General features: G+C 41.3%; 1 protein-coding gene across 1 annotated transcript in view; it reads right to left on the reverse strand.

Moving 5' to 3' along the window:
• The window catches only part of msh3 (mutS homolog 3 (E. coli)), a 268,529-nt gene that overhangs the window by 53,868 nt on the left and 189,520 nt on the right, over window positions 1-25,141 (reverse strand). Inside the window, exon 19 of the mRNA XM_048593784.1 lies at window positions 10,284-10,470. Within this exon, the coding sequence (XP_048449741.1) occupies window positions 10,284-10,470 (187 nt within the window). The remainder of the gene's footprint in view (window positions 1-10,283; window positions 10,471-25,141) is intronic.

Below are 25,141 nucleotides of genomic sequence, written 5' to 3' on the forward strand. Positions count from 1 at the left end.
GTGTGTGTGTGTGTGTGTGTGTGTGTGTGTGTGTGTGTGTGTGTGTGCGTAGAGTTAACGTGAAAGTTTTTGCATTTCTTTGCTATATTATTTAAAATAGCTGTTCTTCATTTTGTATAAATTGTCAACGGCAGTCAATAGTATTTCATTGCAAACTTTTATTGGCTTATTTAGAATGGCACGCAATGCAAAATAACAGAACACGGGCCAAAGGTTTTGCCAACACAGGTTGTCAAACACCCCTTTATCCCAGTCCTATTGCGCAAATCATTGTCTGCAATTATGCCATGTTGTACAGTTTTAATCTAACATAACGTAACTTGTAAAAATAGAAATACGTTGCCAGGATACACTGTTGAAAGGCCTTGCTGCAATGAACCAACATTGACATGAAGCACAACTGTGAATATTGATCAATCAGCATTCCTACAGCAACAGGTTGAAGCTGTCAAAAATGTTTATTCAGCAAGAAAAAGGTCATCAGCATTAATAACTGGCAAGTGGTGACTGCAAAATTAAGATTTCTATGAAAAAAAATAATTATTCATATTAGAGCAAATGTCACATATCACAATGCACATTGTAATTGTTGTTATAATTGGCCAGTAATGATAAACTATGCAGGGCAATCATTCGTATTAAGACAAACAAAAAAAGTGTAGAAATGTCCAGTCTAATTCTCAGTGTGGAAATAACCAGTTCAAGTAATAAAGGAAATATATAACCTACATACAATTTCAAACAAAGTGATAAGAAAAGTGGACAATAATATGTCAAAATAACAAATTAATGTTGATCTGAGTTTCACTGAATTTTGCTGCAGTTAAGACTGGTTTTTATTTTACCCCATTGACAGCAGGTAGTGTGGTGAAAAGTTGTCCACACTTTTTCGGAAACTGAAATAAAAACAGAAATAAACAGCAGCAGATATGGCAGCTTTTGAGGTGAGGGAAAGAAAATGACCAGTCCAAGTTCAATATGGCTTTTCTTCTTTAAAAGAAAGTTCCAAATAACAGTCACACTGGATATCAAACATTGACTTCATTTCTCTCTCCAAAATGCTGCCATCCAGCTGGGTTCTCCCAGCAGCTTTATAGAACTTTAGTTAGGCCACACTTGTAATATTGCGTACAGTTCTGGTCACCACACTACCAGAGGATGTGGATGCTTTGGAGAGGGTACAGGAAAGGTTAACCAGGATGTTGCTTGGTATGGGGGACTTTAGCAGCATCCGTGAAGGAAAAAACAGAGTTAACGTTTCGGGTCCAGTGAAGGGTCACCAGACCAGAAACGTTAACTCTGTTTTTTCCGTCACAGATGCTGCGAGATCTGCTGAGCTTTTCCAGCAACTTTGTTTTTGTTCCTGATTTACAGCATCCACAGTACTTTCAGTTTTTATGGGGGACTTTAGCTATGAAGGAAGGTCGGATACATTGGATTTGTTTTCACTGCAACAGCGGAGGTTGAAGGGCAACCAGGTAGAATTTTATAAGATTGGAAATGGCATGGATAGAGTGGAAAGTATGAGGCTTTTGCCTAGGGTGGAAGGGTCAATTACTAGGGGACACAGATTCAAAGTGCAAGGGGTGAAGTTTAAAAGAGATATAAGAGGCAAATTTTTCACACAGAGGGTGGTGAGTGCCTGGAACGCATTGCCGGAGGTGGTGATGGAAGCAGACACAATAGCAGCATTCAAGAAACACCTAGATGAATACATGAATAAGAAGGGAATAGAGGGACACTGATCCAGTAAGAGAAGACAGTTTTGGTAATGGAAGGGCAAAATGTGGCGGCGCAGACTTGGAGGGCCAAAGGGCCTGATCCTGTGCTGTATTATTCTTTGTTCACTCTCCGTTTTTATTTCAGATCTCTAGAAACTGCAGTATTTTGCTTTTATTTCAGAACCTGGTCTTCTTTTTGGAGCACTGGGGAAGACAGGGAGGTTGTGTTAGTGTAAGCACAAACAAGAGAGGGCAACAGGGACACGGAACAGGTTCGAAGATAGAGTGATCTGCACAAGGAGATTGATCTGTATAAAGCAATGACATAGCACAGAACAATGCAAGACATGTGATTAAACATATGGTCAGAACAATACACAAATACAGCTTAGCAAAATAGAATGTGAAGTTATATGCTATGGTTGAAAGAATGGGAATGAGAACACAATCTAAATGGGAAAACACAGACAGAGTGAAGTAGAGCAATGGGAAAAGAAATTTGGCTGTCCAAGTTCAATTTTTCAAATTTTGGAGAGTAACCAATGTATTACTAGTTTCCACAAGTGGTTAGCTGTGATGGGGGAGGGGTGGAGCACAGTCAAAATTGAGGCCATAGTGTCTGGAGATGATCAGACTGAAGTGTTTGAAAATGGGAACTGACTGAAATAATTAAATAAGGGTTGTTTGTTCTAGTAGAGGTATGTGAGAGAAGAAGTAGAGAATTTGAACTAAATTTGAGCTAAATTAGTCAAAAGCAAATTCGGTAAATATAAAACCAAAGAACTGTGGATGCTGGAAATCAGAAACAAAAACAGAAATTGCTGGAAAAGCTCATCAGGTCTGGCAGCATCTGCGGACAAAAATCAGAGTTAATGCTTTGGGTCCAGTGACCGTTCTTCAGAACTCCCATTCAACTCCCATTCTGAAGAAGGGTCACTGGACCCAAAGCATTAACTCTGATTTCTCTCCACAGATGCTGTCAGACCCAATGAGCTTTTCCAGCAATTTCTGATTTTGTTTCTGATTTTCAGTATCCGCAGTTCTTTTGGGTTTAATTGGGGGAATTTACAATGGGATAAAAGGGAAATTACAGAGAAGCGAGGTACTTTGTATTCATCTTCCTTTAGGAAGACTTAAGAAGTTTCCCCAAAATAATTGAGATCCAAGGATCTGGTATGAATTAGGAACTGAAATAAATTAGTATTAGTTTAAAAAAAGACATTGAAGAAACTAATGGAACTGAAAGTTGACAGATCTCTGGGCCTTCATCCAAGAGTGTTGAAAGAAATGGCTACAGACATAGTGGATGCATTATTGATCATTTTTCAAAATTCTATTAACACTGCAAATGATGCCTTCAGACTGGAAAGATTGTAAATGTAACCACACTGTGTAAGAAAGAAGGGAACTAAAAAAAATTGGAAATACAGACCCATTAGCCTAACATCAGTAGTAGGGGAAATACAAGAATCTATGATGATGATTTTGATTGCTGGACTTTTGGAAAGCTGTCCGATTGGGCAAAATCAACACGGATTTATGAAGTCAAAATTAGGAAGCAGAACAGTGAACGTCATGCATTTGAATTTTCAGCCAACTTTCAATTAAGTTCCACACTTTGATGAAGATGCACTGCAGAAAATTGCCAAAGATCCTTAGACAGCACCTTACAAACCCATGACCACTTCCTTCTAGATGGACATGGGCAGCAGATACATGGTAACACCACCACCTGCAAATCCTCCAAACCACTTACCATCCTGACTTGGAAATATATTGTCGCTCCTACACCATCGCTGGGTCTAAATCCTGGAACTCCCTTCCTAACTGCATTGAGGGTCTAGTACAACACAAAGACTGCAGTGATTCAAGAAGGCAGCTCACCATCTCCTTCTCAAGGGCAACTAGGGTTGGCCAATAAATACTGGCCAGTCAGCGATACTCACGAGTGAATAAAACAAGATAGTTTACTAAACAAAACTGAAGCACATGGGATTGTGGGTAAAATACAAGAGGATATGATTACAGGAGCAAAGAAGTCTGGATTCGATTATACTGAACACTAGTGAAGAGGCACCTGGAGAATTGTGTGCAATTTTAATTCATTGCCTAAGGAAAGACATAGTTTCCACAGGGGGAGTGCAATAACTATTCAGCAAACTGATTTCTGGGATGTTAGGGCTGTCATATGAGGACAGCTTGAGGAGACAGGGCCTGTGTTCTCTGGAGTTTAGAAGGACGAGAGACAATCTCACGGAAACATACATAACTTTTAAAGACTGTGCGCAGGGTAGATGCAGAGAAGATTTTTGGGAAAAAAAGTCAGTCATCATTTTGTCCATGATTATTGGACTGATTTTTAAGATTTTTATCCTGCAACTTCAGTTATTTGATGGAAACATCAAGGTATCTCCCCTTGGTTGCAACGTCAAGAACCAGGTGTCACAGTCTCAGCATAAGAGGCAAGCTGTTTAGGACTAAGTTGAGGAAGACTCTATCCCAAATGACTGTGAAAACGCAGTCATTAAGCAAATTCAAGATATGGATTGATAAATTTCTAGTTACTGGTGAGGTCAAAGAACATGGACATACTCCTGGAATTTGGTTGAGGTAGAGGTTCAGCCATGATCCAAAATGGCAGCTGGTTCGATCTACTCCTGCACCTACAAACAGGCAGTTAACACTTCTACTTTGCTCTGAATCAGTACATGTTGTTCAATCGTTTCTAACATCATCACCCATTTTACTTTTAAGAGTTTTATTTCTTTGCAGATTTTTCAAATTTGCCCATGAACAACTTGAGGTCAAATCTGCATTTACAGCAAGGGATGTTACAGCTGAGAAATCTGTATTTAGAGCAAGGGATGTTACAGCTGAAAAATGAATCTTTTCCTGACCCCAACTCCCTACTAGCAAATGCTATCAGCATTAAATATTCTACAGCTAGAAAATGAGCATTCCTTTACTCTGCCCCAAAAATATGCTTTCAGAGTTTATTTCTATATTTATATGTATAAAAATAGTAAAATGGCCAAAAGGGCAGTATGGTGGTGTCAACTCGGGAGCAGAAAGGGGATCGACATATGGAGATGAAGGGTATAGCTGAAGTACAAAATGACTGCTTTTCACATGTCAAGGAAGAAAATGCTACCAGAATCATAGTGAAAGAGAAGGTGTGTGAGACACTGAATGGGCTAAATTTCAAATAACGTTAAAATACGCCCTTAAAAGACAATCAAATACCACTATTGCAGTTTGCCTTCCTCATTTTGTATGTGGCTGTTACCCAAACGAGTGGAAATCAACAGCTGCTGATTTCTCTTTGGCCGGCAGCTCTGCAAACTGCCTGTTCCTTTGGAGGAAATCCCACTTCCATCTAATTAATAGCCAATTACTGCAGGAGGTCAGGGAGGCTAAGAACGCAGTGTCTTGAATCATTAAGTCCAATTAATCAGAACATTCAATTTAGACAGGTACATATTAAGTTTGGAAAGCCAGCACAGACTTGTTAAAGGCGATTCATGATTAAATAACCTTGATTGAGCCTCAGGGAGGTGGTGGTGTAGTGACAAGGTCACTGGGCTGGTAATCCAAACACCCAGGCTAATGTTCCAGGCACATGGACATGAATCCCACTATTAGGAAAAAAGTTAAAGGGAAGGAGAACTCCAGAACTGTTAGTACTGGAAGTAATAGGACCCAAAAAGGTGGTGCAAAAACTGGCATAAGGGCACTTTATCTGAATGCTTGGAGCATTCAAAACAAGGTGGAGGAGTCGACGGTGCAAATCATGGCAAATGGGTATGATTTAGTGGCCATTACAGAGACATGGTTACAGGATGGTCATGACTGGGAGTTAAATATCCAGGAGCATCAAAGTGTTCGGAAGGACAGACAGAGAGGTAAGGGAGGTGGTGTTGCTCTGATTTTTAAGGATGATATCAGGGCAGTAGTGAGAGATGATACAGGTTCTACTGAACAAAACGTTGAATCCATTTGGGTGGAAATTAGGAATAGCAGGGAGAAGTCGTCACTGATAGGTGTGGTCTATAGGCCACCAAATAACGACATTGTGGTGGGGCCGGCAATAAACGTAGAAATAGCTAATGCATGTAAAAATGGTACAGCAATTATCATGGGGGATTTTAATCTACATATCGATTGGTCAAACCAGGGTCGGTCATGGCAGCCTTGAGGAGGGGTTCATAGAATGCATCCGCGATAATTTCCTTGAACAATATGTAATGGAACCTACGAGGGAGCAAGCTATCCTAGATCTAGTCCTGTGTAATGAGACAGGAATAATTAATGATCTCACAGTTAGGGATCCTCTCGGAAGGAGCGATCACAGTATGGTCGAATTTAAAATACAGATGGAGTGTGAGAAGGTTAAATCCAGTACCTGTGTCCTGTGCTTAAACAAAGGAGACTATGAAGGCATGAGGAAGGAGTTAGCCAAGGCAGAATGGGAGCAAAAACTTTATGGTGGGTCAATTGAGGAACAGTGGAGGACTTTCAAAACAATTTTTCACAGTGCTCAGCAGAAGTATATTCCAGTGCTGAGGAAGAACTGTAGGAAAAGAGAGAGCCAGCCATGGATGTCTAAGGAAATAAAGGAAAGTATCAGATTGAAAAAAAAACATACAAAAAAGCAAAGAGTAGTGGGAAACTAGTAGACTGGGAAATCTTTAAAGGCCAACAGAAAGCCATAAAAAAAGTTATAAAGAAAAGTAAGATAGATTATGAGAGTAAACTAGCTCAGAATATAAAAACAGGCAGCAAAAGTTTCTATAAATATGTAAATCGTAAAAGAGTGGAGAAGGTAAACATTGGTCCTTTAGAGGATGAGAAGGCCAATTTAATAACTGGGAACGAGGAAATAGCTGAGACATTAAACAGTTATTTTGTGTCGGTCTTCACAGTGGAAGACACAAATAACATGCTGAAAACTAACAGCAAGAAGGTTATAGCAGGTGAGGACCTAGAAACTATCATTATCACAAAGGAGGCAGTGTTGGGCAAGCTAATGGGGCTAAAGGTAGACAAGTCTCCTGGCCCTGATGAAATGCATCCCAGGGTACTAAAAGAGGTGATGGGGGAAATAGCAAATGCACTAGTAATTATTTGCCAAAATTCACTGGACTCTGGGGTGGTTCCCGCAGATTGGAAAACAGCCAATGTGACGCCACTGTTTAAAAAAGGAAGTAGACAAAAAGCAGGTAACTATAGGCCAGTTAGCTTAACTTCAGTAGTGGGGAAAATACATGAATCTGTCATTAAGGAAGAAATAGCAAGACATCTGGATGTAAATTGTCCCATTGGGAACACCCAGCATGGGTTCATGAAGGGTAGGTCATGTTTAACTAATTTGGTGGAATTCTTTGAGGACATTACTTGCATGATGGACAATGGGGAACCTGTGGATGTGGTGTATCTGGATTTCCAGAAGGCATTTGACAAGGTGCCACACCAAAGGCTGCTACATAAGATAAAGTTGCACGGTATTACAGGTAATGTATTGGCATGGATAGAGGATCGGTTGACCAGTAGAAAGCAAAGAGTAGGGGTAAATGGGTGTTTTTCTGGTTGGCGGTCAGTGGCTAGTGGTGTGCCTCAGGGATCAGTGTTGGGACCGCAATTGTTTACAATTTACATAGATGATTTGGAGTTGGGGACTAAGTGTGGTGTGTCAAAATTTGCAGATGACACTAAGGTGAGTGGTAGAGTAAAGTGTGCAGAAGACACTGAAAGTCTGCAGAGGGATATAGATAGTCAAAGTGAGCGGGCAAAGGTCTGGCAGATGGAGAACAATATTGATAAGTGTGAGGTCATCCATTTTGGTAGGAATAACAGCAAAATGGACTATGTTTTAAATGGTAAAAAATTGCAACACGCTGCTGTGCACAAGGACACCCAAGTCCCTGTGCATGAATCGCTAAAAGTAGGATTGCAGGTACAGCAGGTAATTAACAAGGCAAATGGAATTTTGTCTGCCATTGCTAGAGGGATGGAGTTTAAAAACAGGGAGGCTATGCTGCAGCTGTATAGGGTCCTGGTGAGGCCACACCTGGAGTACTGTGTGCAGTTTTGGTCTCCTTACTTGAGAAGAGATATACTAGCACTGGAGGGGGTGCAGAGGAGATTCACTCGGTTGATTCCGGAGTTGAGGGGGTTGGATTATGAGGAGAGACCGAGTAGACTGGGATTATACTCATTAGAATTCAGAAAAATGAGGGGAGATCTTATAGAAACATATAAGATTATGAAGGGAATAGATAAGGTGGAGGCAGGGAGGTTGTTTCCGCTAGCAGGTGAAACTAGGACTAGAGGGCATTGCCTCAAAATAAAGGGAAGCAGATGTAGGACTGAGGTCAGGAGTAACTTCTTCATCCAAAGGGTTGTGAATCTGTGGAATTCCCTGCCCAGTGAAGCGGTTGAAGCTACCTCACTGGATGTTTTTAAGGCAAGGCTAGATAAATTTTTGAACAGTAAAGGAATTAAGGGTTATGGTGAGTGGGCGGGTAAGTGGAGCTGAGTCTCAAAGATCAGACATGATCTTATTAAATGGCGGGGCAGGCTCGAGGGGCCAGATGGCCTACTCCTGCTCCTAGTTCTTACGTTCTTATGGCAGATGGTGAAATGTAAATTGAGTAAAATTTGGAATTAAAACCTTAGTCTAATGTAACCACTGTTAATTGTTGTAAAAACCCGTCTGGTTCACTAGAGCCCTTTAGGGCATTATGGTTGACTCTTAATTGTCCTATAAAATGGTCTCGGCAGCCAATCAGTTCAAGTCCACCACTTCTAATTGTCTTCAGAAGGTGTTAGTGAGCCCTTTTGAATCACTGCAATTTATCTCGTGTAGGCCTGAGGAGACCTATCAGAGATGGTTGATGATTATAATGCAGTTAATATCGTGCACAAGGAGTTCAAGTTTTTCAAAAAAGTGCCACTTAACAGACTGGCCAGTAGGCATGAAACCCACAGGCTACAACAGAAAGTGGCAGAATGGATACAAAGTTAGTTCAGCGACAGGAAGCAGGGCAGGAAACAGCGATGAATAGTTGTTTCTTAGTCTGCAGTGAAGTAAATAGCAGGGTTCCCACTAGGAGCTCTACTTTTCCTGATTTATATTCAGGCCCCAGAGACTTGGGCGTACAGGTCACAATTTCAAAGATTGCAAATTATATAAAACTTGGTGGTTCTATTAACAAGAATGAGGGTACCAGGGTGGATCAGTGGGTCAGCACTACTGCCTCTCAGCATCAAGGACCCGGGTTGATTTCCAGCCTTGGCAGACTGACTATGTGGAGTTTGCACATTCTCCCCATGTCTGTGTGGGATTCTGCTAGGTGCTCCAGTGTCTTCCCACTGTCCAAGGATGTGCAGGTTGGTGGATTAGCCATGTTAGCTAGTAGTTAATGGGGGGGACAGGGGCTGGGCCTGAGTTGGGATACTCTTCGGAAAGTTGGTGCAGGCCCGATGGGCCAAATGGCCTCTTTCTGCACTGTACAGGCTCTATGATTCTATGGTTCTAAGAAAAAGGTAGAGATACATTTGAAGAGGACATATAGATAGGCAGGTGAAGTAGGTGGACGAGTAACAGATAAAATTAAGTGCAGATAAATATGAACTGGTACATTTTAGTACGAGGAAGAATAGGGTACAATTCTACAGGGGATGTAAGACAAAGGGATATGGGGGTATATGTGAATAAATGTTTGAGGTGAAAGGGCAAGTTGAGACAGTGGTTAAAAAAGCACATGAAACCTTGAATTCTATAAACAGAGGCATAGAGTACAAAATCAAGGAAGTCACATTAAATCCATTAAAAAAAACACTGATTTAACCTTAACTGGAGTACGGTGTTTAATTCTAGGTATTTCAGGAAGAATGCGGAAGCTTTAAAGAGGGTGCTGAAATAATTTACAAGAATAATCCTAGGAAAGAAGATTTTCTGTTACAATTGTAGACTGGAGAAGCTAAGATTATTTTCCTTAAATAGTATAAAGGGGAATAAATTTTCAGTAGAAATGTTCAAAATACTGAGGGGTCTAAACAGAGTAGCTAGGGAGGAACTGCTCCCATTGGCAGAAAGGATGAAAGACAGAGGATATAGATTAAAAAAGACTGACAGAAACAATGGTAACAGAAGAAAAATCTTTCAGTGCAGCGAGTGGTTAACAGCTGCCTGAGAATATGATGAAGGCTGAAACAAACAAGGCACTCAAAACAAATTATATAAGAACTTGCAGAAAAGAATTACAGCACTTTGGAGAAAGGACAAGGAAGTAGGACCATATGAGCTGGCCAAAAGGTTACATCTGTGATGTACCCATTCTCTGATTCTAGGGACACAAAAAGATGTACCCATTCTCTGATTCTAGGGACACAATCCAATACATCAACAGAGAGAATAGACACTCAGTCCAGATTGAAATAATAAAAGAACAACAGTAAAAGGGCATTTTGACCTTACTGACGCACCAAAATCCAACTTTAGTACTAACAGCTTTAGATATCTAGCATTCTGGGAATTCATTTGGCATGTAAAATACTTACATCTTTAATAAAGTGCTCCAGAGTAGCATAAGCGATGGCAATACCATCGTGAGTACTTGTGCCTCTTCCCAATTCATCCAAAATTATTAACGATCGAGATGTTGCTTTTTTAATGATCTCAGCAGCCTCTGTCAGCTCTTCCATAAATGTACTTTGACCTTTGTAGATATTGTCAGATGCTCCCATTCTGAAAGGCAAAGATTTATTCTATCAAAATCAGCTGAAATCATGATCCTATGGAAAGGAATTCAAAATTGTCTACATTTATTGTGAACGCTATCACCAGGTAACAAAGAACGGACATGCACTCTGTCACAACCAATCAGCGAGGAAGGAAATGATGTTGTGGCATGCGTGAAAAATGTGGATAATCATATTGAAGGCAAATGACTGGGCTCAGAGGGAAATGGGGGTGGGGTGGGGTGGGGTGGGGTGGGGGCTGCAGTTGGAGCCAATGCAGTGCAACACAGATCTGGTCCACAGGAAGACACCACGCCTTCTCCCCACCTCTGGGCAAGCATCAACAACTGACGAGGGAATATGGTCCCAGTTTTCAGCCAATAACACACACTCCAACTGGGCCCGGCCACCACCTCACCTCCTCGACCCCTTCTCAGCAGCACATGCACCGATAATGGTGTCACCATGTGGGTCATTGTGCACGTGCACAGTCACTTCCTGCAGCCTGTCCTGTGATGGCCAGCTGACATCACTGATTACATCTGCATTGTGCAGCAATCATATTACATTATGTAGAATCATTCTGTTCAAACCTTCCTAGCTATATTCTACACGATGGTATCCCTGGTTAACTCTATCGGGCATTATATATTAAATCTTCTAGGTTCCCAGAATGCAGTTTTTGATGTACGTAGATGAAAACAGTCAAGTAATGTTCCAACAATGTTGGAAATGCTACTTGGGAGTAATAAGTTAGAGCTTCAAAATAGCCCTCTGTCAGAAGTTCTCTTAGAATATAAAACAGAATCCATCAAGTTTAAAAAAAAGCCTAGTAATCATTCATGCCATTCTGACAAGATCAACACAGATTTGCTTTGCAATGTATTAGTGAACATTGTTCAGATTGTAGCTGCTTACTAACCTTCTTTGGTAAAATGACCAGCATAATGACAGAGGATAATGAACAAGAGTAGTTACCTACACTTGCTCTCCTTCAGCAAAGGCTTAAGCCTGTATCCTTCAGACAATTTCTGCTGAACTAGTGAGTATCCTCCTGTTGGGAGGGGAAAGGTAAGCAGTGTCTCTTAACGGTTGGGTTGACATGAAAGTTGGTGGTTGAAGGCTAGAACAGAAGCGGTCCTCTGTCGAAGCCTTGTTATTCATGATCTGAGCAAAATACTCTTCTGAACACTCGGAGGTTGTTGATGGCTAATAACCAGCTTGTTTCAATGATTATATCTGGATAAGTTAAAACTCTTCTCAGGCAAATCCAGTTGCCCTGAAAGTCAATGATCTAACAATTATGGTGCCTTTAGCCATAGAAACATCAGGCAATTTATCCGTCCAGGTAAACTAGGCACTTTTAACTAGTTAACAGCCTACAGTACTTCTGCAAAGACTTTAAGTGTTGTCAATCTGTATGCAATTCTTCTGGGCATGGCATGCAAGAGTGCCTCAAGAAACAGAATGTGCATTTTTCTTCATGCAAACAAATACTAGTGTGTACAAAAACAGAAATCGCTTGAGAATCTCAGCAGATCTGGCAGCATCTATGGAGAGAAAGCAGAGTTAGTGTCTTGAATCCAGTGACCCTTCGGAATTATTATTATTCAGATCATCTCTGCTGCTCGAAATGACTTTGTTTCTGCACACCATATGTTGGTGATGATTCCGTTATTTTTCATACACATCTGAAGTAAACTCTTCTTCTGCCTTTTACATGCCCCATAACCAAATCTTTACACCTTGTAAATCATTGCCTTAGTCATTTAATCTCTCCTGTCTTGTACTCTACCATCCGCTATGTTTTTGTTCTTCATCACCCACAAGCACTAACCCCCTACCTTACCTTCACCACTTCCCCTGCCTCTACAGAGGCTTTAATTTCCACATCTTTATTGCTCATCCCTTTACACCTCCAGTTGTGAGGAGACTGAAACATTAACTGTATTTCTCTCTCCTCAGATGCTATCAGCCCTGCAGAATATTTCTAGTATATTTGGATTCATATCAAATTTCCACCATCTGTGGTATTTTGTTTCCTAAAATTTTGATGCTTGGTTTTCAATCCTTTCATGGCCTCACTTTGCCCCTTTAGATCTCCACCAATCCCACAACCATCGCTGCCCTCTGGGTCCCACCCCAGAATTCTACTCTCCACTGATTCTGGTCTTTCATAAATGCCCCTTTCCTTTATCCTAGCTCGATCTTCAGCAACAAACAAAAAACAAACTGTCAAAGAAACTCAGCAGGTCTAGCAGTATCTGTGGAGAGGAAATATAGTTAGCATTTTGAGTCCTGTGACCCTTCTTCAGAACTGGTAGATGTGCTGAGTTTCTCCAGCAATTTCCGCTTTCGTTTGTTTCAGATCTCCAGCATCCACAGTTCTTTGATTCATTCTAGCTTCAGCCACTGAGGTTTTGTGCTCTCCCTCATTGGGCACCTCCATCACTTCTCCTTAAACCATATGTCTTTGATCAAGTTTCTGGCCATCCATCCCAGTTTCTCTTTTTGGCCCTTGTCAACTTATCTGTAATACTTCTGTGAGACAAAGGAGCATGTTATTCTCTGTTAAGATGCAAAAGACAAACTGCATTTAAAGTCTTGTTGGATTAAAAAGATGCATCAGACACAAGAAGCCCAACAAGATTAGGTTGGAGGAGCTCATTTTCTTAGCATCCCTGCTACTACCATCAGTGTTCACCCCCTCCACAAACCGTGCACTGTGGCTTTGATATATACCATTCGTAGACTACAATGCAAACATTCACCGAGTTGACTTCAATTGTAACTCCCTTTTCATAACGTCGATCATTGAGCATCAAAGCAGAATGTTGTAAGAATACTGCCATACCAAATTCCACTATCCTGAACTGACATTGTCATTTTGTGATCATTACTGAGTCCATATTCTGTAATTTTCTCTATCTAATACTATCATCAGAACATCATCCAAAGTATGTAATAATGCAAGAAGATGATCACCACAGTATCCCCAGGGTTTACTAAAGATGGGCAGTGTTTGGGGAATTGCCAGCATTACTCGAATAGGAATATAGGAACAGGGTAGGCCATTTAACCCCTTCAGCCTGTTCCACCATTCAATGAGATCATGGCTGATCTGTGGCCTAACTCCATATACTTTCCTTAATACCTTGCTTAGTCAAAAATTATCTTTCTTCGATTTAAAATTAACAACTGATCCACTACCATTTGTGGAAAAGAGTACCAAACATCTACCATACTCTCTGCGTAGAAGTGCTTCCGAACATCTCTCTCGAACAGTCTGACCTTAATTCTCAGACTATGCCCCCTAGCTCTAGAATCCTCAATTAATGGAAGCAGTTTACCTACCTTGTCTTTTCCTATTAATAGCTTGAAGACTTCCAAGAGATCACCTCTTAACACTCTAAATTCTACAGAAAACAGGTCTAATTTGTATAACCTCTCTTCATAACTTAACCTCCAAGAATAATACACCCTTCCTAAGGTGTGGTGCCCAGGTCTGCTCACCACAGATATTAGGGTCTAAGCAGGGTTTTGTATAACTGGAGCATAACTTCTGTACTTCATAACTTCATACTCCAGCTCTCGAGAAATAAACGCTATTATTCCATTAGCTTCCTTGATTTTTTTCTGCACCTGTTTGTGACATTTTAAAGATCTGTGCACGTGAACTCCCAGGTCTCTTTGGGCATCCATTGGATTTAATTTCCGTCCTTTTTTCAGACCAAAATGGATAACCTCAGACATTTTTACATTGAGTTCCATCAGCCACAGTTTTGCTCATTCACTTAGCCTATCAATATCCCTTCATAATTTGTAATTACACATTGTCTACAATGCTGCCTAACTGTCGTCATCAAATTTGGATATACAACTTTCTATGCCATTTTCCAAGTCATCAATATCACTCTTGGATAACACTGGTCACATCCTGCTGATTTGAGTACCAAGACATTATCCATACTTTGTCACCTGCTACTCAACCAATTTCCCAGCTATGTCAGTACTTTGTCCTCAATTCTGTGGGCTTCAACCTTAGTTAAGTCTCTCATGTGGGAATTTATCATGTGCGACTAACGTCTGGAAGTCCATGTAAACAACAACCATAGCTTTCCTCTGTTCAACGCCTTACAGTCATACAGCATGGAAACACACCCTTCAGTCCAACTCATCCATGCCAAAAAGACATCCCAGTCTGAGCTAGTCCCGTTTTCCAGCATTTGGCCCATATCTCTCTAAACCCTTACTATTCATATACCTATCCAAATACCTTTTCAATGTTGTAATTGTACATCCTCTAGTTTTGGAAAAAGACCTTGGCTATTCACCCTATACATGGTCCTCATGATTTTATAAACCTGTGTAAGGTCTCCACTCAGCCCCTGACGCTCCAGGGAAAACGCCCCAGCCTGCACAGCTTCTCCCTATAGCTCAAACCTTCCAGGCCCAACAACATCCTTGTAAATCTTTTCTACACCCTCTCAAGTTTAACAACATCCTACCTATAGAAGGGTGACCAGAATTACACACAGTATTGAAAAAGTGGCCTCACCAATGTCCTGAATAGCCACAATATGACATCCCAACTCCTATACTAAATGCACTGACCAATGAAGGAAAGTGCGCCAAATGCCTTCTTTGCCATCTTGTCTACCCGAGACTCCACTTTCAAGGAACAATGCACCTGCACCCATGGGTCTCTTTGTTCGGCAACACTCCCCAGAGCCCTAACATTAACTGTACAAGTCCTGCCCTGGTTTGCCTTACCAACATTTCAAAAAATTCAATAAGTTTTGTCAGGCGTGACCTACCTGCATGAATCCATGCTGGATCTCCCTGATTAACTGAAAAGTTTTAAGGTGTTCAGTTACCCCATCCTTGATTATAGTTTCAAACAATTTCCCACCATGATGTTAGGTTTACTGCTCTGTAATTCCCTACTTTTCCTCTTTTGCTCTACTTAAAAATCAGAGTGACGTGCAATTTTCCAATCCAGACAGACAAATCACACAATGAATAAAAATAATCTGCACCCCGTACTCCTTAAACCATGTAAGATACATCAGGGGCTAGAACTTTGTGACCTCCCGAAATAAGGAACAGTGTCAAGAATGACTAAAACATATTTTTCTCAATGAAAATTAAATTCCTTACTAAAAGTGGACCATGCAATCTTTCCATGCAATCTCATCTCTGCAGGAGAATGTATACGTAGTTTGATTAATGATGTTATTAAAGGATTATCTGTTTTTGATAAGGTTACTTCATAGACAACTGAATGAAAAATTGAGGGGATACTTTTCATTGGATGAGGAGATTGCGGTTCTGAGTGACACCTCTACTAGATTGTGGAAGCACACTTTGTTTATGCTCCTTTCAAAGATTTCCAATTTCTAATTCATGGCACCCATGAACTGTATATTCACTGTCTATGTCCACCCGTGGATAGTGGCTAAGTGGCTATAGAGAATACTTGGCAGCATGAAGAACATGGAGATGTGAAGCAGGATATAAATACCCCACTTTTCCTAATCCTGATAAATTTAACCTCGGTAAAACATCATATCTTTTTTTCTGTAAATTTGTTTTTTTTTTAATAGTTGCGATGGGGACAAATGTTTGAGATGAGTTGATCTCCTTTCAAAACTGCTTGGAGAGAGATCTGGTACAGGGATGAGAGGCATAAGAAAGATGTTGGAGAGTTGGGCCAATGCCTTTGCGAACTGAAGTAGGCTTCTAGCTCCTTCTGCTCTCAGAGTCCAAAATCCAAACCCTGTCTATCTGCATGCCCTGGAATGAAAATATGGCACATGTGCACAAAAGATAACCAATGTGGGTTTCCAAAGTTGGGAAATAGTCTGACTCAGATTTTCTCACCCAAAATGAAAATCAAGCCCTACATCTGTCACTACTGTCCACATACAATTCTAACCTGCTATATACAGCATGCACCCAGTGGACACAAAGATTTCCGGGTTTTCCTGCCAAAAATTAAATTCAGAGACAAGCTTGTGGAAGAACATATCTGCCATCAGAAATATAGGTTCGTCCATAAGCCTTCTAAATGCTCTCGTACAAGTTTGTGTTGCAGGATTAGATAGTATCATGACATAAATCTGTTAAGCACAACACCTGTTAAGAGGTCTAGTTTGTAATTTTTTTGTGAAATAGCAAAGGGCAACATAGGAACTGTTGAATATTATCTAGTGTCTCCACCTCACTGTAATATTATAGGGATGGCCGAGTCACAGACATATGTAAATAGGAGAATTTACTAGATTACTTTGTTTCAGGAGTACACAGGCTGTCAACCGTTTTGGGATACACTGAGGTAATAAAAAATGCTATAAAAATGCAAGTCTTTCTTTCTTTTCGATTAGTTCAATGAGTTTTTTTTTGATATTGATCTCTCTTTCAGCTCCTCCCTGGGTCAACATCTTCATGATAACCATAATCATTTGGTGGGTTGTATTTACTACTTCAAACAATCTACTTCCTTCGCTGTGCTGACATACACCTTCTCCTGCTCCTATTTGCAGTAATTGCTAGTTTTTCGCACATCTGACCCATGAATTTTACTTGATGTACGCCTCTTGCCTCCCACTTGGTCTTCTATCTAGAAAATCTGGAAGAGGTTTGCTTGCTGCCTTCCTCCAGTTTTGATGAAGGAACTTTCTCTGAAGCATAACTAATGCTTTCAGTCTTCAGCATTGGCAGTGCTGCCTTTGACTCCTAATTGTTTACCTAGATCAGTAAAACTCAAGGCTATAATTAAGAAGAACATACTGTAAATAACCTTCCTCCAGAGCAGCTATTAATAATTTCTCTAGTTGCAGTAAACATCACAGTTTAAAAAAAAAATGTAGCAATTGAATCACAAAAAGCTGGCATCCAAGATCAGCAGGTAATAGAGAAGTTGGTCTTTATTTCAAAGGGAATGGAGTATAGAAATAGAGAAGTCTTGCTAAAACTATACGAGGTAGTCATCAGATCACAGCTGGACTACTGTAAACAGTTTTAGGCCCCTTATCTAAGGAAGGATATGCTGGCATTAGAGGCAGTCAGCGAAATTTCAATAGGCTGATACCAGGTAAAGAGCAACTATTTAATGAGAAGAGGTTCAGTAGTTTGGACCTGTACTTGTTGGAATTCAGAAGAATGAGAGGTGACCTTATTGAAGCACACAAGATTCTTAGGGAGATAGTAGGAACTGCAGATGCTGGAGAATCTGAGATAGCAAGGTGCAGAGCTGGGTGAACACAGCAGGCCAAGCAGCATCAGAGGAGCAGGAAGGCTGACATTTCGGGCCTAGACCCTTTTAACTCAGCAATGAAGAGGAATTTCTTCTTTCAGAGGGAAGTGAATCTGTGGAAGTCTTTACCGCACAGAACTGTCAAGGCTGGGTCATTTAAACATATTCAAGGCCGAGATAGGCAGATTTTTAGTCAGTATGGAAATCAAGGGTTCTAGGGAAAAGGCAGGAAAGTGGAGTTGAGGATTGTGAGATCAGCCATTATCTCATGGAGTCTGCGCTGCCATTAATGAGCTGGGTGGCCCACTTCTGTTCCGGCCTCTTATGGTCTTATGAAGTTAAGTTCTGAGTAGTTAATGTATGCAAATTTAATCAAAATTGTAAAAAGGTTAACCTTCATATTCTTTGAATATGATTCAGTCTAACTCAAGATATTTAAAACTGTACTCTTGCTAGAATTTCTTCCATCATGAGTACAGACCTTCACATAATTTCTGTTCATATCAAGAGGACAATTTACTTTGACCATTGTTCCAGCTCTTACTGGTGAGTGCCAGCAAAATGTTCAGTTTGTGAGACAGTTACAATAGTTGCATATTTTGATCCACAGGCTGAAGCAACAAAAGAATGTTATTTTTAAATAGGGACAGTTCATTTTTTTTTAAGAAAAGGAGGATAGGAAGGTGAAAAGACAAAGATTTAGAGAGGGATTTCCGAGGATATGACCTAGGGTTAGGTATTCAATGTGTGTTCATCCACATGCCCCCTACATCTCTGTTTATGCCTGCACTGCATTCACCTAAAATTCTGCAAACTGATCTATGGAGTAACTAACTATTGTCAAAATGTTTGCACATGAACTAACAAGTGAAGATTTTGATTATTCTTCCCATCTAGTTTTGTAAATTGAATTGTAATGCTCTCAATTTACAGTTGTTTTAATCCAGCAATTTTTTTTTAATATAGACAACAACATGACCAAAAGGACAGGAAATCCCCAACTTAAAAAGGTAGCTGTTTTTTTTATGTGACACTGACTCTCAATTTAGTACTAATTTGATTTTATGAAAAGTCACTCTAACTTACAAACCTCTTGTTCTACATAAAATTCTAGCCATCAACACTAAAGGCAAAGCAGGGGATACAAATATTCCCTGTACCGCTGCCCACTCCTGTGCACTGTGATAAAATTGAAAATTCCTAAAAAAAAATGTTTGCATAGTTCAGTAGGAGCACGTTTAGAGGTCTTTAGACTATAAAATTCCCCTTTTGCCAACACTGACATGCTGAACTGTAGATATAGTGAAAGGAGTTGGCACAATCACACAGACTTGCTTTATACCAGCCTGAATACTAATCAGCTTCGTCTTTAAACTGTTGCAAAGAACAGATGCTGTTCACCTTTGAACAAAAGAACAAAACAAAAGAGAAATACAAAACAGGAACAGGCCCTTTGGCCCTCCAAGCCTGTGCCGATCATCATGCCCTAACCAATCTAAAAAACAAATCCCTCCATTCCCTCTCTATTCATGTAACTATTCAGGGGCCTCTTAAATGTCGCCAACGTGCCTGTTTCCATCACCTCCTCTGGCAGTGCATTCCAGGCTCCTATCACTCTCTGAGTGAAAGACTTCCCTCACACAGCTCCGTTACACTTTCCCTCCTCACCTTGAACCTTTGCCCCCTTGTAGATGAAACTTCAACCCTGGGAAAAAGCCTCTGATTATCCACCCTATTTATGCCTCTCATAATTTTGCAGACCTCTATCAGGTCTCCTCTCAGTTGCAGTCTTTCCAGTGAAAACCTTTCCTCATAGCCAATGCCCTGGAGTACGGGCAACATCCTAGTGAACCCTCTCTGCACTGTCCAAAGCTTCCACGTCCTTCTGGTAATGTGGGGACCAAAACTGCATACAATACTCCAAATGTAACCTAACAAGGGTTTAATGTAGCTGCAACATGGTTTGAACTTGTACTCCATGCCCTGGCCAATGAAGGCAAGCATGCCATTTGCCTTACCTTGGCCATCCGTGTTGCCGCTTTTAGGAACTATGGATCTGCACACCCAGATCCGTCTGAGTGTTAATGTTCCTAAGGGTTCTGCCATTAACAGTATAATTCACACCTACATTTGATCCTCAAAAATGCATCACCTCACATTTGTCTAGATTAAACTCCATCTGCCATTTCTGTGCCCAAGTCACCAAATCTATCTATATCCTGTTGTATCTTTTCACAATCTTCGGCACTATCAGCAACTCCACCAATCTTCATGTCATCAGCAAACTTGCTAATCAGACCACTCACACTTTCCTCCTGATCACTTATATATACTACAAACACCGAAGGACCCAAGACTGACCCCTATGGAACACCACTAGTTACCAGTCTCCATTCTGAAAAGTACCCTTCCACCACTACCCTCTGTCTTCTATGACCAAGCCAGTTTTGTATCCATCCAGCCAGACCACCCCAAATCCCATGCGATCTTAATTTTTGTACCAATTTGCCATGTGGGACTTTACCAAATGCCTTACTAAAGTTCATATAAACTACATCCACAGCCCTTCGCTCAACAACTATCTTTGTCACCTCTTCAAAAAATTCAAACAGGTTGGTGAGATACGACCCTCCCCATACAAAGCCAAGCTGCTTGTCACTAACTAGTCCATTTTCCTCCAAACCTGCATATATCTTGTTCCTCAGTATCTTTTTTAAGAGCTGCCCCACCACAGACATCAGGCTCACCAGTCTATAATTTCCTCAATTTCCTGCCTCCTTTCTTAAACAAGGGAACAACATTGGCTAATGTTCTGTACTCTGGAACTTTGCCTGTGGTCAAACAGGATGTAAAACATCTGCTAACACCCGAGCTATTTCTTCCCTTGCTTCTTGCAGTAACCTGGGATAGATCCCATCTGGTCCCGGGGACTTGTTTACCTTAATGCAATTTAGGATACCCAAAACTTCCTGCTTCAATATATTGACATTCTCTAGAGTATTCACACACTCATCCCTGATTTCCACATCAGTCACGTCCTTCTCCTTGGTGAACACTGATACAAAGTACTCATTAAGGATTTCTCCCACTTGCGGCTCCACAAATAACTTTCCTCCTTTGTCCTCGAGAGGGCCTATTCTTTCCCTTGCTACCCTCTTCCTTCTAATATATGCATAAAAAGCCTTGGAATTCTCCTTGAACCTGTTTGCTAAAGACATTTCATGGCCCGTTTTCGACTTCCTAATTCCGCGTTTACTTTCCTTCCTACTTTCTCTATATTCTTCGAGGGCTTCATTAGTTTGTAGCTGCCTAGACCTAACATTTGCTTCCTTTTTCCTTTTGACTAAGCTTACAATTTCCCTGGTCATCCATGGTTCCTGAATCCTGCCATTCCTATCCTTCAGTTTTGCAGGGCCATGCACGTCCTACACTTTAATCAACTGGTCTTTAAAACCCTCCCGCATGCCAGATGTAGATTTGCCCTCAAATAACTGCTCCCAATCCACATTGCCCAGTTCCTGTCTAATCTGGATGTAATAAACCCTTACCCAATGAGTCAAAGATCAACAAAGGCCACACAGAGCTCTTAGCATCATTCCAGAGACTTTACTTGCATTTGTCAAGTAACAAAGATCATGAACTTGGCCCCTCATTGGATCCATTGGTGACCAACTTCAACAAGGAATCATGATTGAAATTTAGGTTGAAAGGAAAGCTACTGAATTTCAACAAGCCAGGAGCCAAGATTAGCAACATATTCAAAGTTTACAATACGCTGATGATTGTGCAGTTCAGGCCTACACTAAGCAATGTTCAGACTAACTGCAACCTTTTCAATTCATCAATACAAACAATGCAGTCTCTCACCCAACATCGGAAATACCAAAATGCTCCAACAGCCCTCTCCTGGACAAGCATCAGTATCTTCAGCTGCTAATACCGATCAGGAAAGCTTAGAACTTATTGTTCAAGAACAAAGAACAAAGAACAAAGAACAAAGAAAATTACAGCACAGGAACAGCCCTTCGGCCCTCCAAGCCTGCGCCGATCCAGATCCTCTATCCAAACCTGTCGCCTATTTTCCAAGGATCTGTATCCCTCTGCTCCCTGCCCATTCATGTATGTGCCTAGATACATCTTAAATGACGCTATCGTGCCCGCCTCTACCACCTCCGCTGGCAACGCGTTCCAGGGACCCACCACCCTCTGCATAAAGAACTTTCCACGCATATCTCCGTTAAACTTTTCCCCTCTCACCTTGAAATCATAACCCCTAGTAATTGAGTCCTCCACTCTGGGGAGAAAGCTTCTTGCTATCCACCCTGTCTATACCTCATGATTTTGTAGGCCTCAATCAGGTCCCCCCTCAACCTCCGTCTTTCTAATGTAAATAATCCTAATCTACTCAACCTCTCTTCATAGCTAGCGCCCTCCATATCAGACAACATCCTGGTGTACCTCCTCTGCACCCTCTCCAAAGCATCCACAACCTTTTGGTAATGTGGCGACCGGAACTGTACGCAGTATTCCAAATGTGGTCGAACCAAAGTCCTATACAACTGTAACATGACCTGTCAACTCTTGTACTCAATACCCTGTCCGATGAATGAAAGCATGCCGTATGCCTTCTTGACCGCTCTATCAACCTGCGTTGCCACCTTCAGGGTACAATGGACCTGAACACCCAGATCTCTCTGTGCATCAATTTTCCCCTGGGCTTTCAATGTTTCCCAGATCTCAAAGCTACATTTAACAAAAAGCCAGCATCGAAAAGGTGACCCCTTACGGAATCAGATATGCCATTGCAGCCTAAATGCTACACAACTGGGTCTTTGTCAAGAGAGATCTTGGTCACAGGACAAAGGCTTTATTTCACAATGTCATTGCAATCATCACCCTTCCAACTGCCAATGATCTAGGTCACCAAGCGTAGGCACCTCGGGGCACTGCAGAAATGACGGTAGTGGATAGACAGAGAAAAGAACCTGGCTCGAGAATCCCTCTTCCTCAGAATAATAAAGAACAGGGCTGCAGAGTTGGCTAGTTGAGAACACACAAATCATGAAATGTTGCAGATGTGATCCTCAGTTTCAGGGACTGATGATGACGACATTGTGTACTATGTTGAAATGTACTGAGGGGAGAACCATAGCAAACAAGCCAGAGGGAAACAGGAATATTAACTTATCAAACCTGAGCAAGGGCAACTAAGGCTCAAAAGGAAACAAATGCGAGAGGGTAAATAAATGAAAACACCTACAAGACTAGACGTTAATAGAGAAAGTAAGCTTGTTGTAATAAGAACAACGTGCAGATCTGAATAGGGGCCTGAAAAGGCAAGAAACATGGCAGAATCACATGAGAGATCCACCAAGGCCTCTCTCAAAGACGAAAGCAAGTTGCTGCATCTTTTAACTAATTTCTGGGTGGTCAAGCGAGATTCTTCTTATGGAGTGGCAAGTTTGAAGGGGATTACCATTCGTTAATAACCTTATTAACCGCACATCTCACCTTATTAATGTGCAGCTTCCATCTAGTTTGGGCAAACTGGACACAAAGAATTCTCAACATGAAAGTCAGAGTGGTGACTTCAGCTCACCACTTGCTCTAAAGATCCTCTGTTTTGGGCACCAAATACTGAAAGTTCCAGTGCATGCTTCATGGGCACCGGCAACATTCATCCCACATCCACAGATATTGGCATCCAAAGTATCCCCTAAGAACCTGCACAGTACACCTCTGTTCCACTTATAGGGCACTTCCACACTTCAGCGGTGCACCAGCAACAATCACTGTAATGATGTAGCAAGGACACTGTGTACTCAGGGACAGAACCAGGCCTCATCTCCAGGCTTAGAGACAGTAGGAACTGCAGATGCTGGAGAATCTGAGATAACACGGTGTAGAGCTGGATGAACACAGCAGGCCAAGCAGCATCAGAGGAGCAGGAAAGCTGACGTTTCGGGTCTAGACCCTTCTTCTAGGCCCGAAACGTCAGCTTTCCTGCTCCTATGATGCTGCTTGGCCAGCTGTGTTCATCCAGCTCTACACCTTGTTATCTCTACATCTCCAGGCTGTTCACTTGCTCTCTCAAAGCTCACACATTTTAGGCCTACCTTAATGATCACAGCAACCATACTTGCCTTGCCTTGCCTTTTTGTGCTTTGCTTCCTCAGTCAGAGATACCAGGTCCACAGTATTGCTGTACTGCCATGCCGTTCAGCACAGACACAAAGCCAGGAAGCTGGCACACAATTGCTAGCAGGCCTCCATCAAGGCAAAATAGATAACCTTCGCTCAGGAGTCCTGGTACAGTAAATCAACCACTCGGGACAGTCAAAGTCAGATTCTCTCCATATAAGGGGTGAGGAGCCAAATGTCGGGCAGCCTCCTGCCCATCCTGATGTTTTCTGCCCTACAACGTGCTGTTTTGGACCTCCAGGTGCCTGTCTACAAAACAGGGCACATATTTCCCCTTCACTGCCACATCCAGGACAAATGTTAGGAAATGTGCCGGGCAGCTACAGACAAGATTTTCTGGATGCACAATCACCCTTTAACGGTGGTGCCAGTAACAGGAATGCCGGTCAATTCCAGGATATCCTGGTAGTGGCAATTTGTTCCAGGGATGTTATGTGGTAATATTGGGCCAGAATGGGGAGAGAGAGGCTGGCTAGGTAGCTAATGAGACAAGTTTGGAAAGATCAGTGAGCAATGTTGCTAGGCCTTGTGCCAAAATACCCTCAAAGATCCTTGCTGAAACTGACATTTGGCTAACAAAGTCCTTAGATTCTGTCTTACGACACCAAATCTTTGGAAAAAATTCAGAACAAAATTTGAACAAAATCAAAAACAATACTTCAAAACTTACTAAAGTTTTAACAAAACTACATATTGAAGTTAAACTTATGGGTTTCCAACTTTATTTAAAATTTCTTCTAATCCCTAGCAACATGGAAGCAAATCAAAATCTACATTTATATGTGGACTTGCCTGAATTTTAAAAGTTCTGTTTTTAATTTTTATGGCCCCAACATGTAAATCCGAGTTTACATAATTGTAAAACATCACAGAATATAATCATCAGGTGTATAATTTGACTGAATTACTTGGCTACATTTGAGGTAGCCTAGGAATCGTAGGAATACTATAGAATTAGCTGGAGGATGTAAGCGTAATGCCATTCCTCTTTGTGTAAATATTATTCTGAACACAGCAGTTCCTAGCATTTGGAGTTCAAACAAGCCTTATCTTCAGCACCCAGAGACATCTGTACAGTGAGATGGCCTAAAGATTTTAAATGCTCCTGTCTGGGGAAATGGATGAACTAAACTGAGTCGATGACAGGTCCCAGCCAGGTCAGTGAAGGTACAAAATAAATGCATTCAGTAATATTATTGTGTAAGCGTATTATTAGGGC

This window comes from Rhincodon typus, chromosome 3 (genome assembly GCF_021869965.1).
Source record: "Rhincodon typus isolate 14 chromosome 3, sRhiTyp1.1, whole genome shotgun sequence".
NCBI classification, from domain to species: Eukaryota; Metazoa; Chordata; class Chondrichthyes; order Orectolobiformes; family Rhincodontidae; genus Rhincodon; species Rhincodon typus.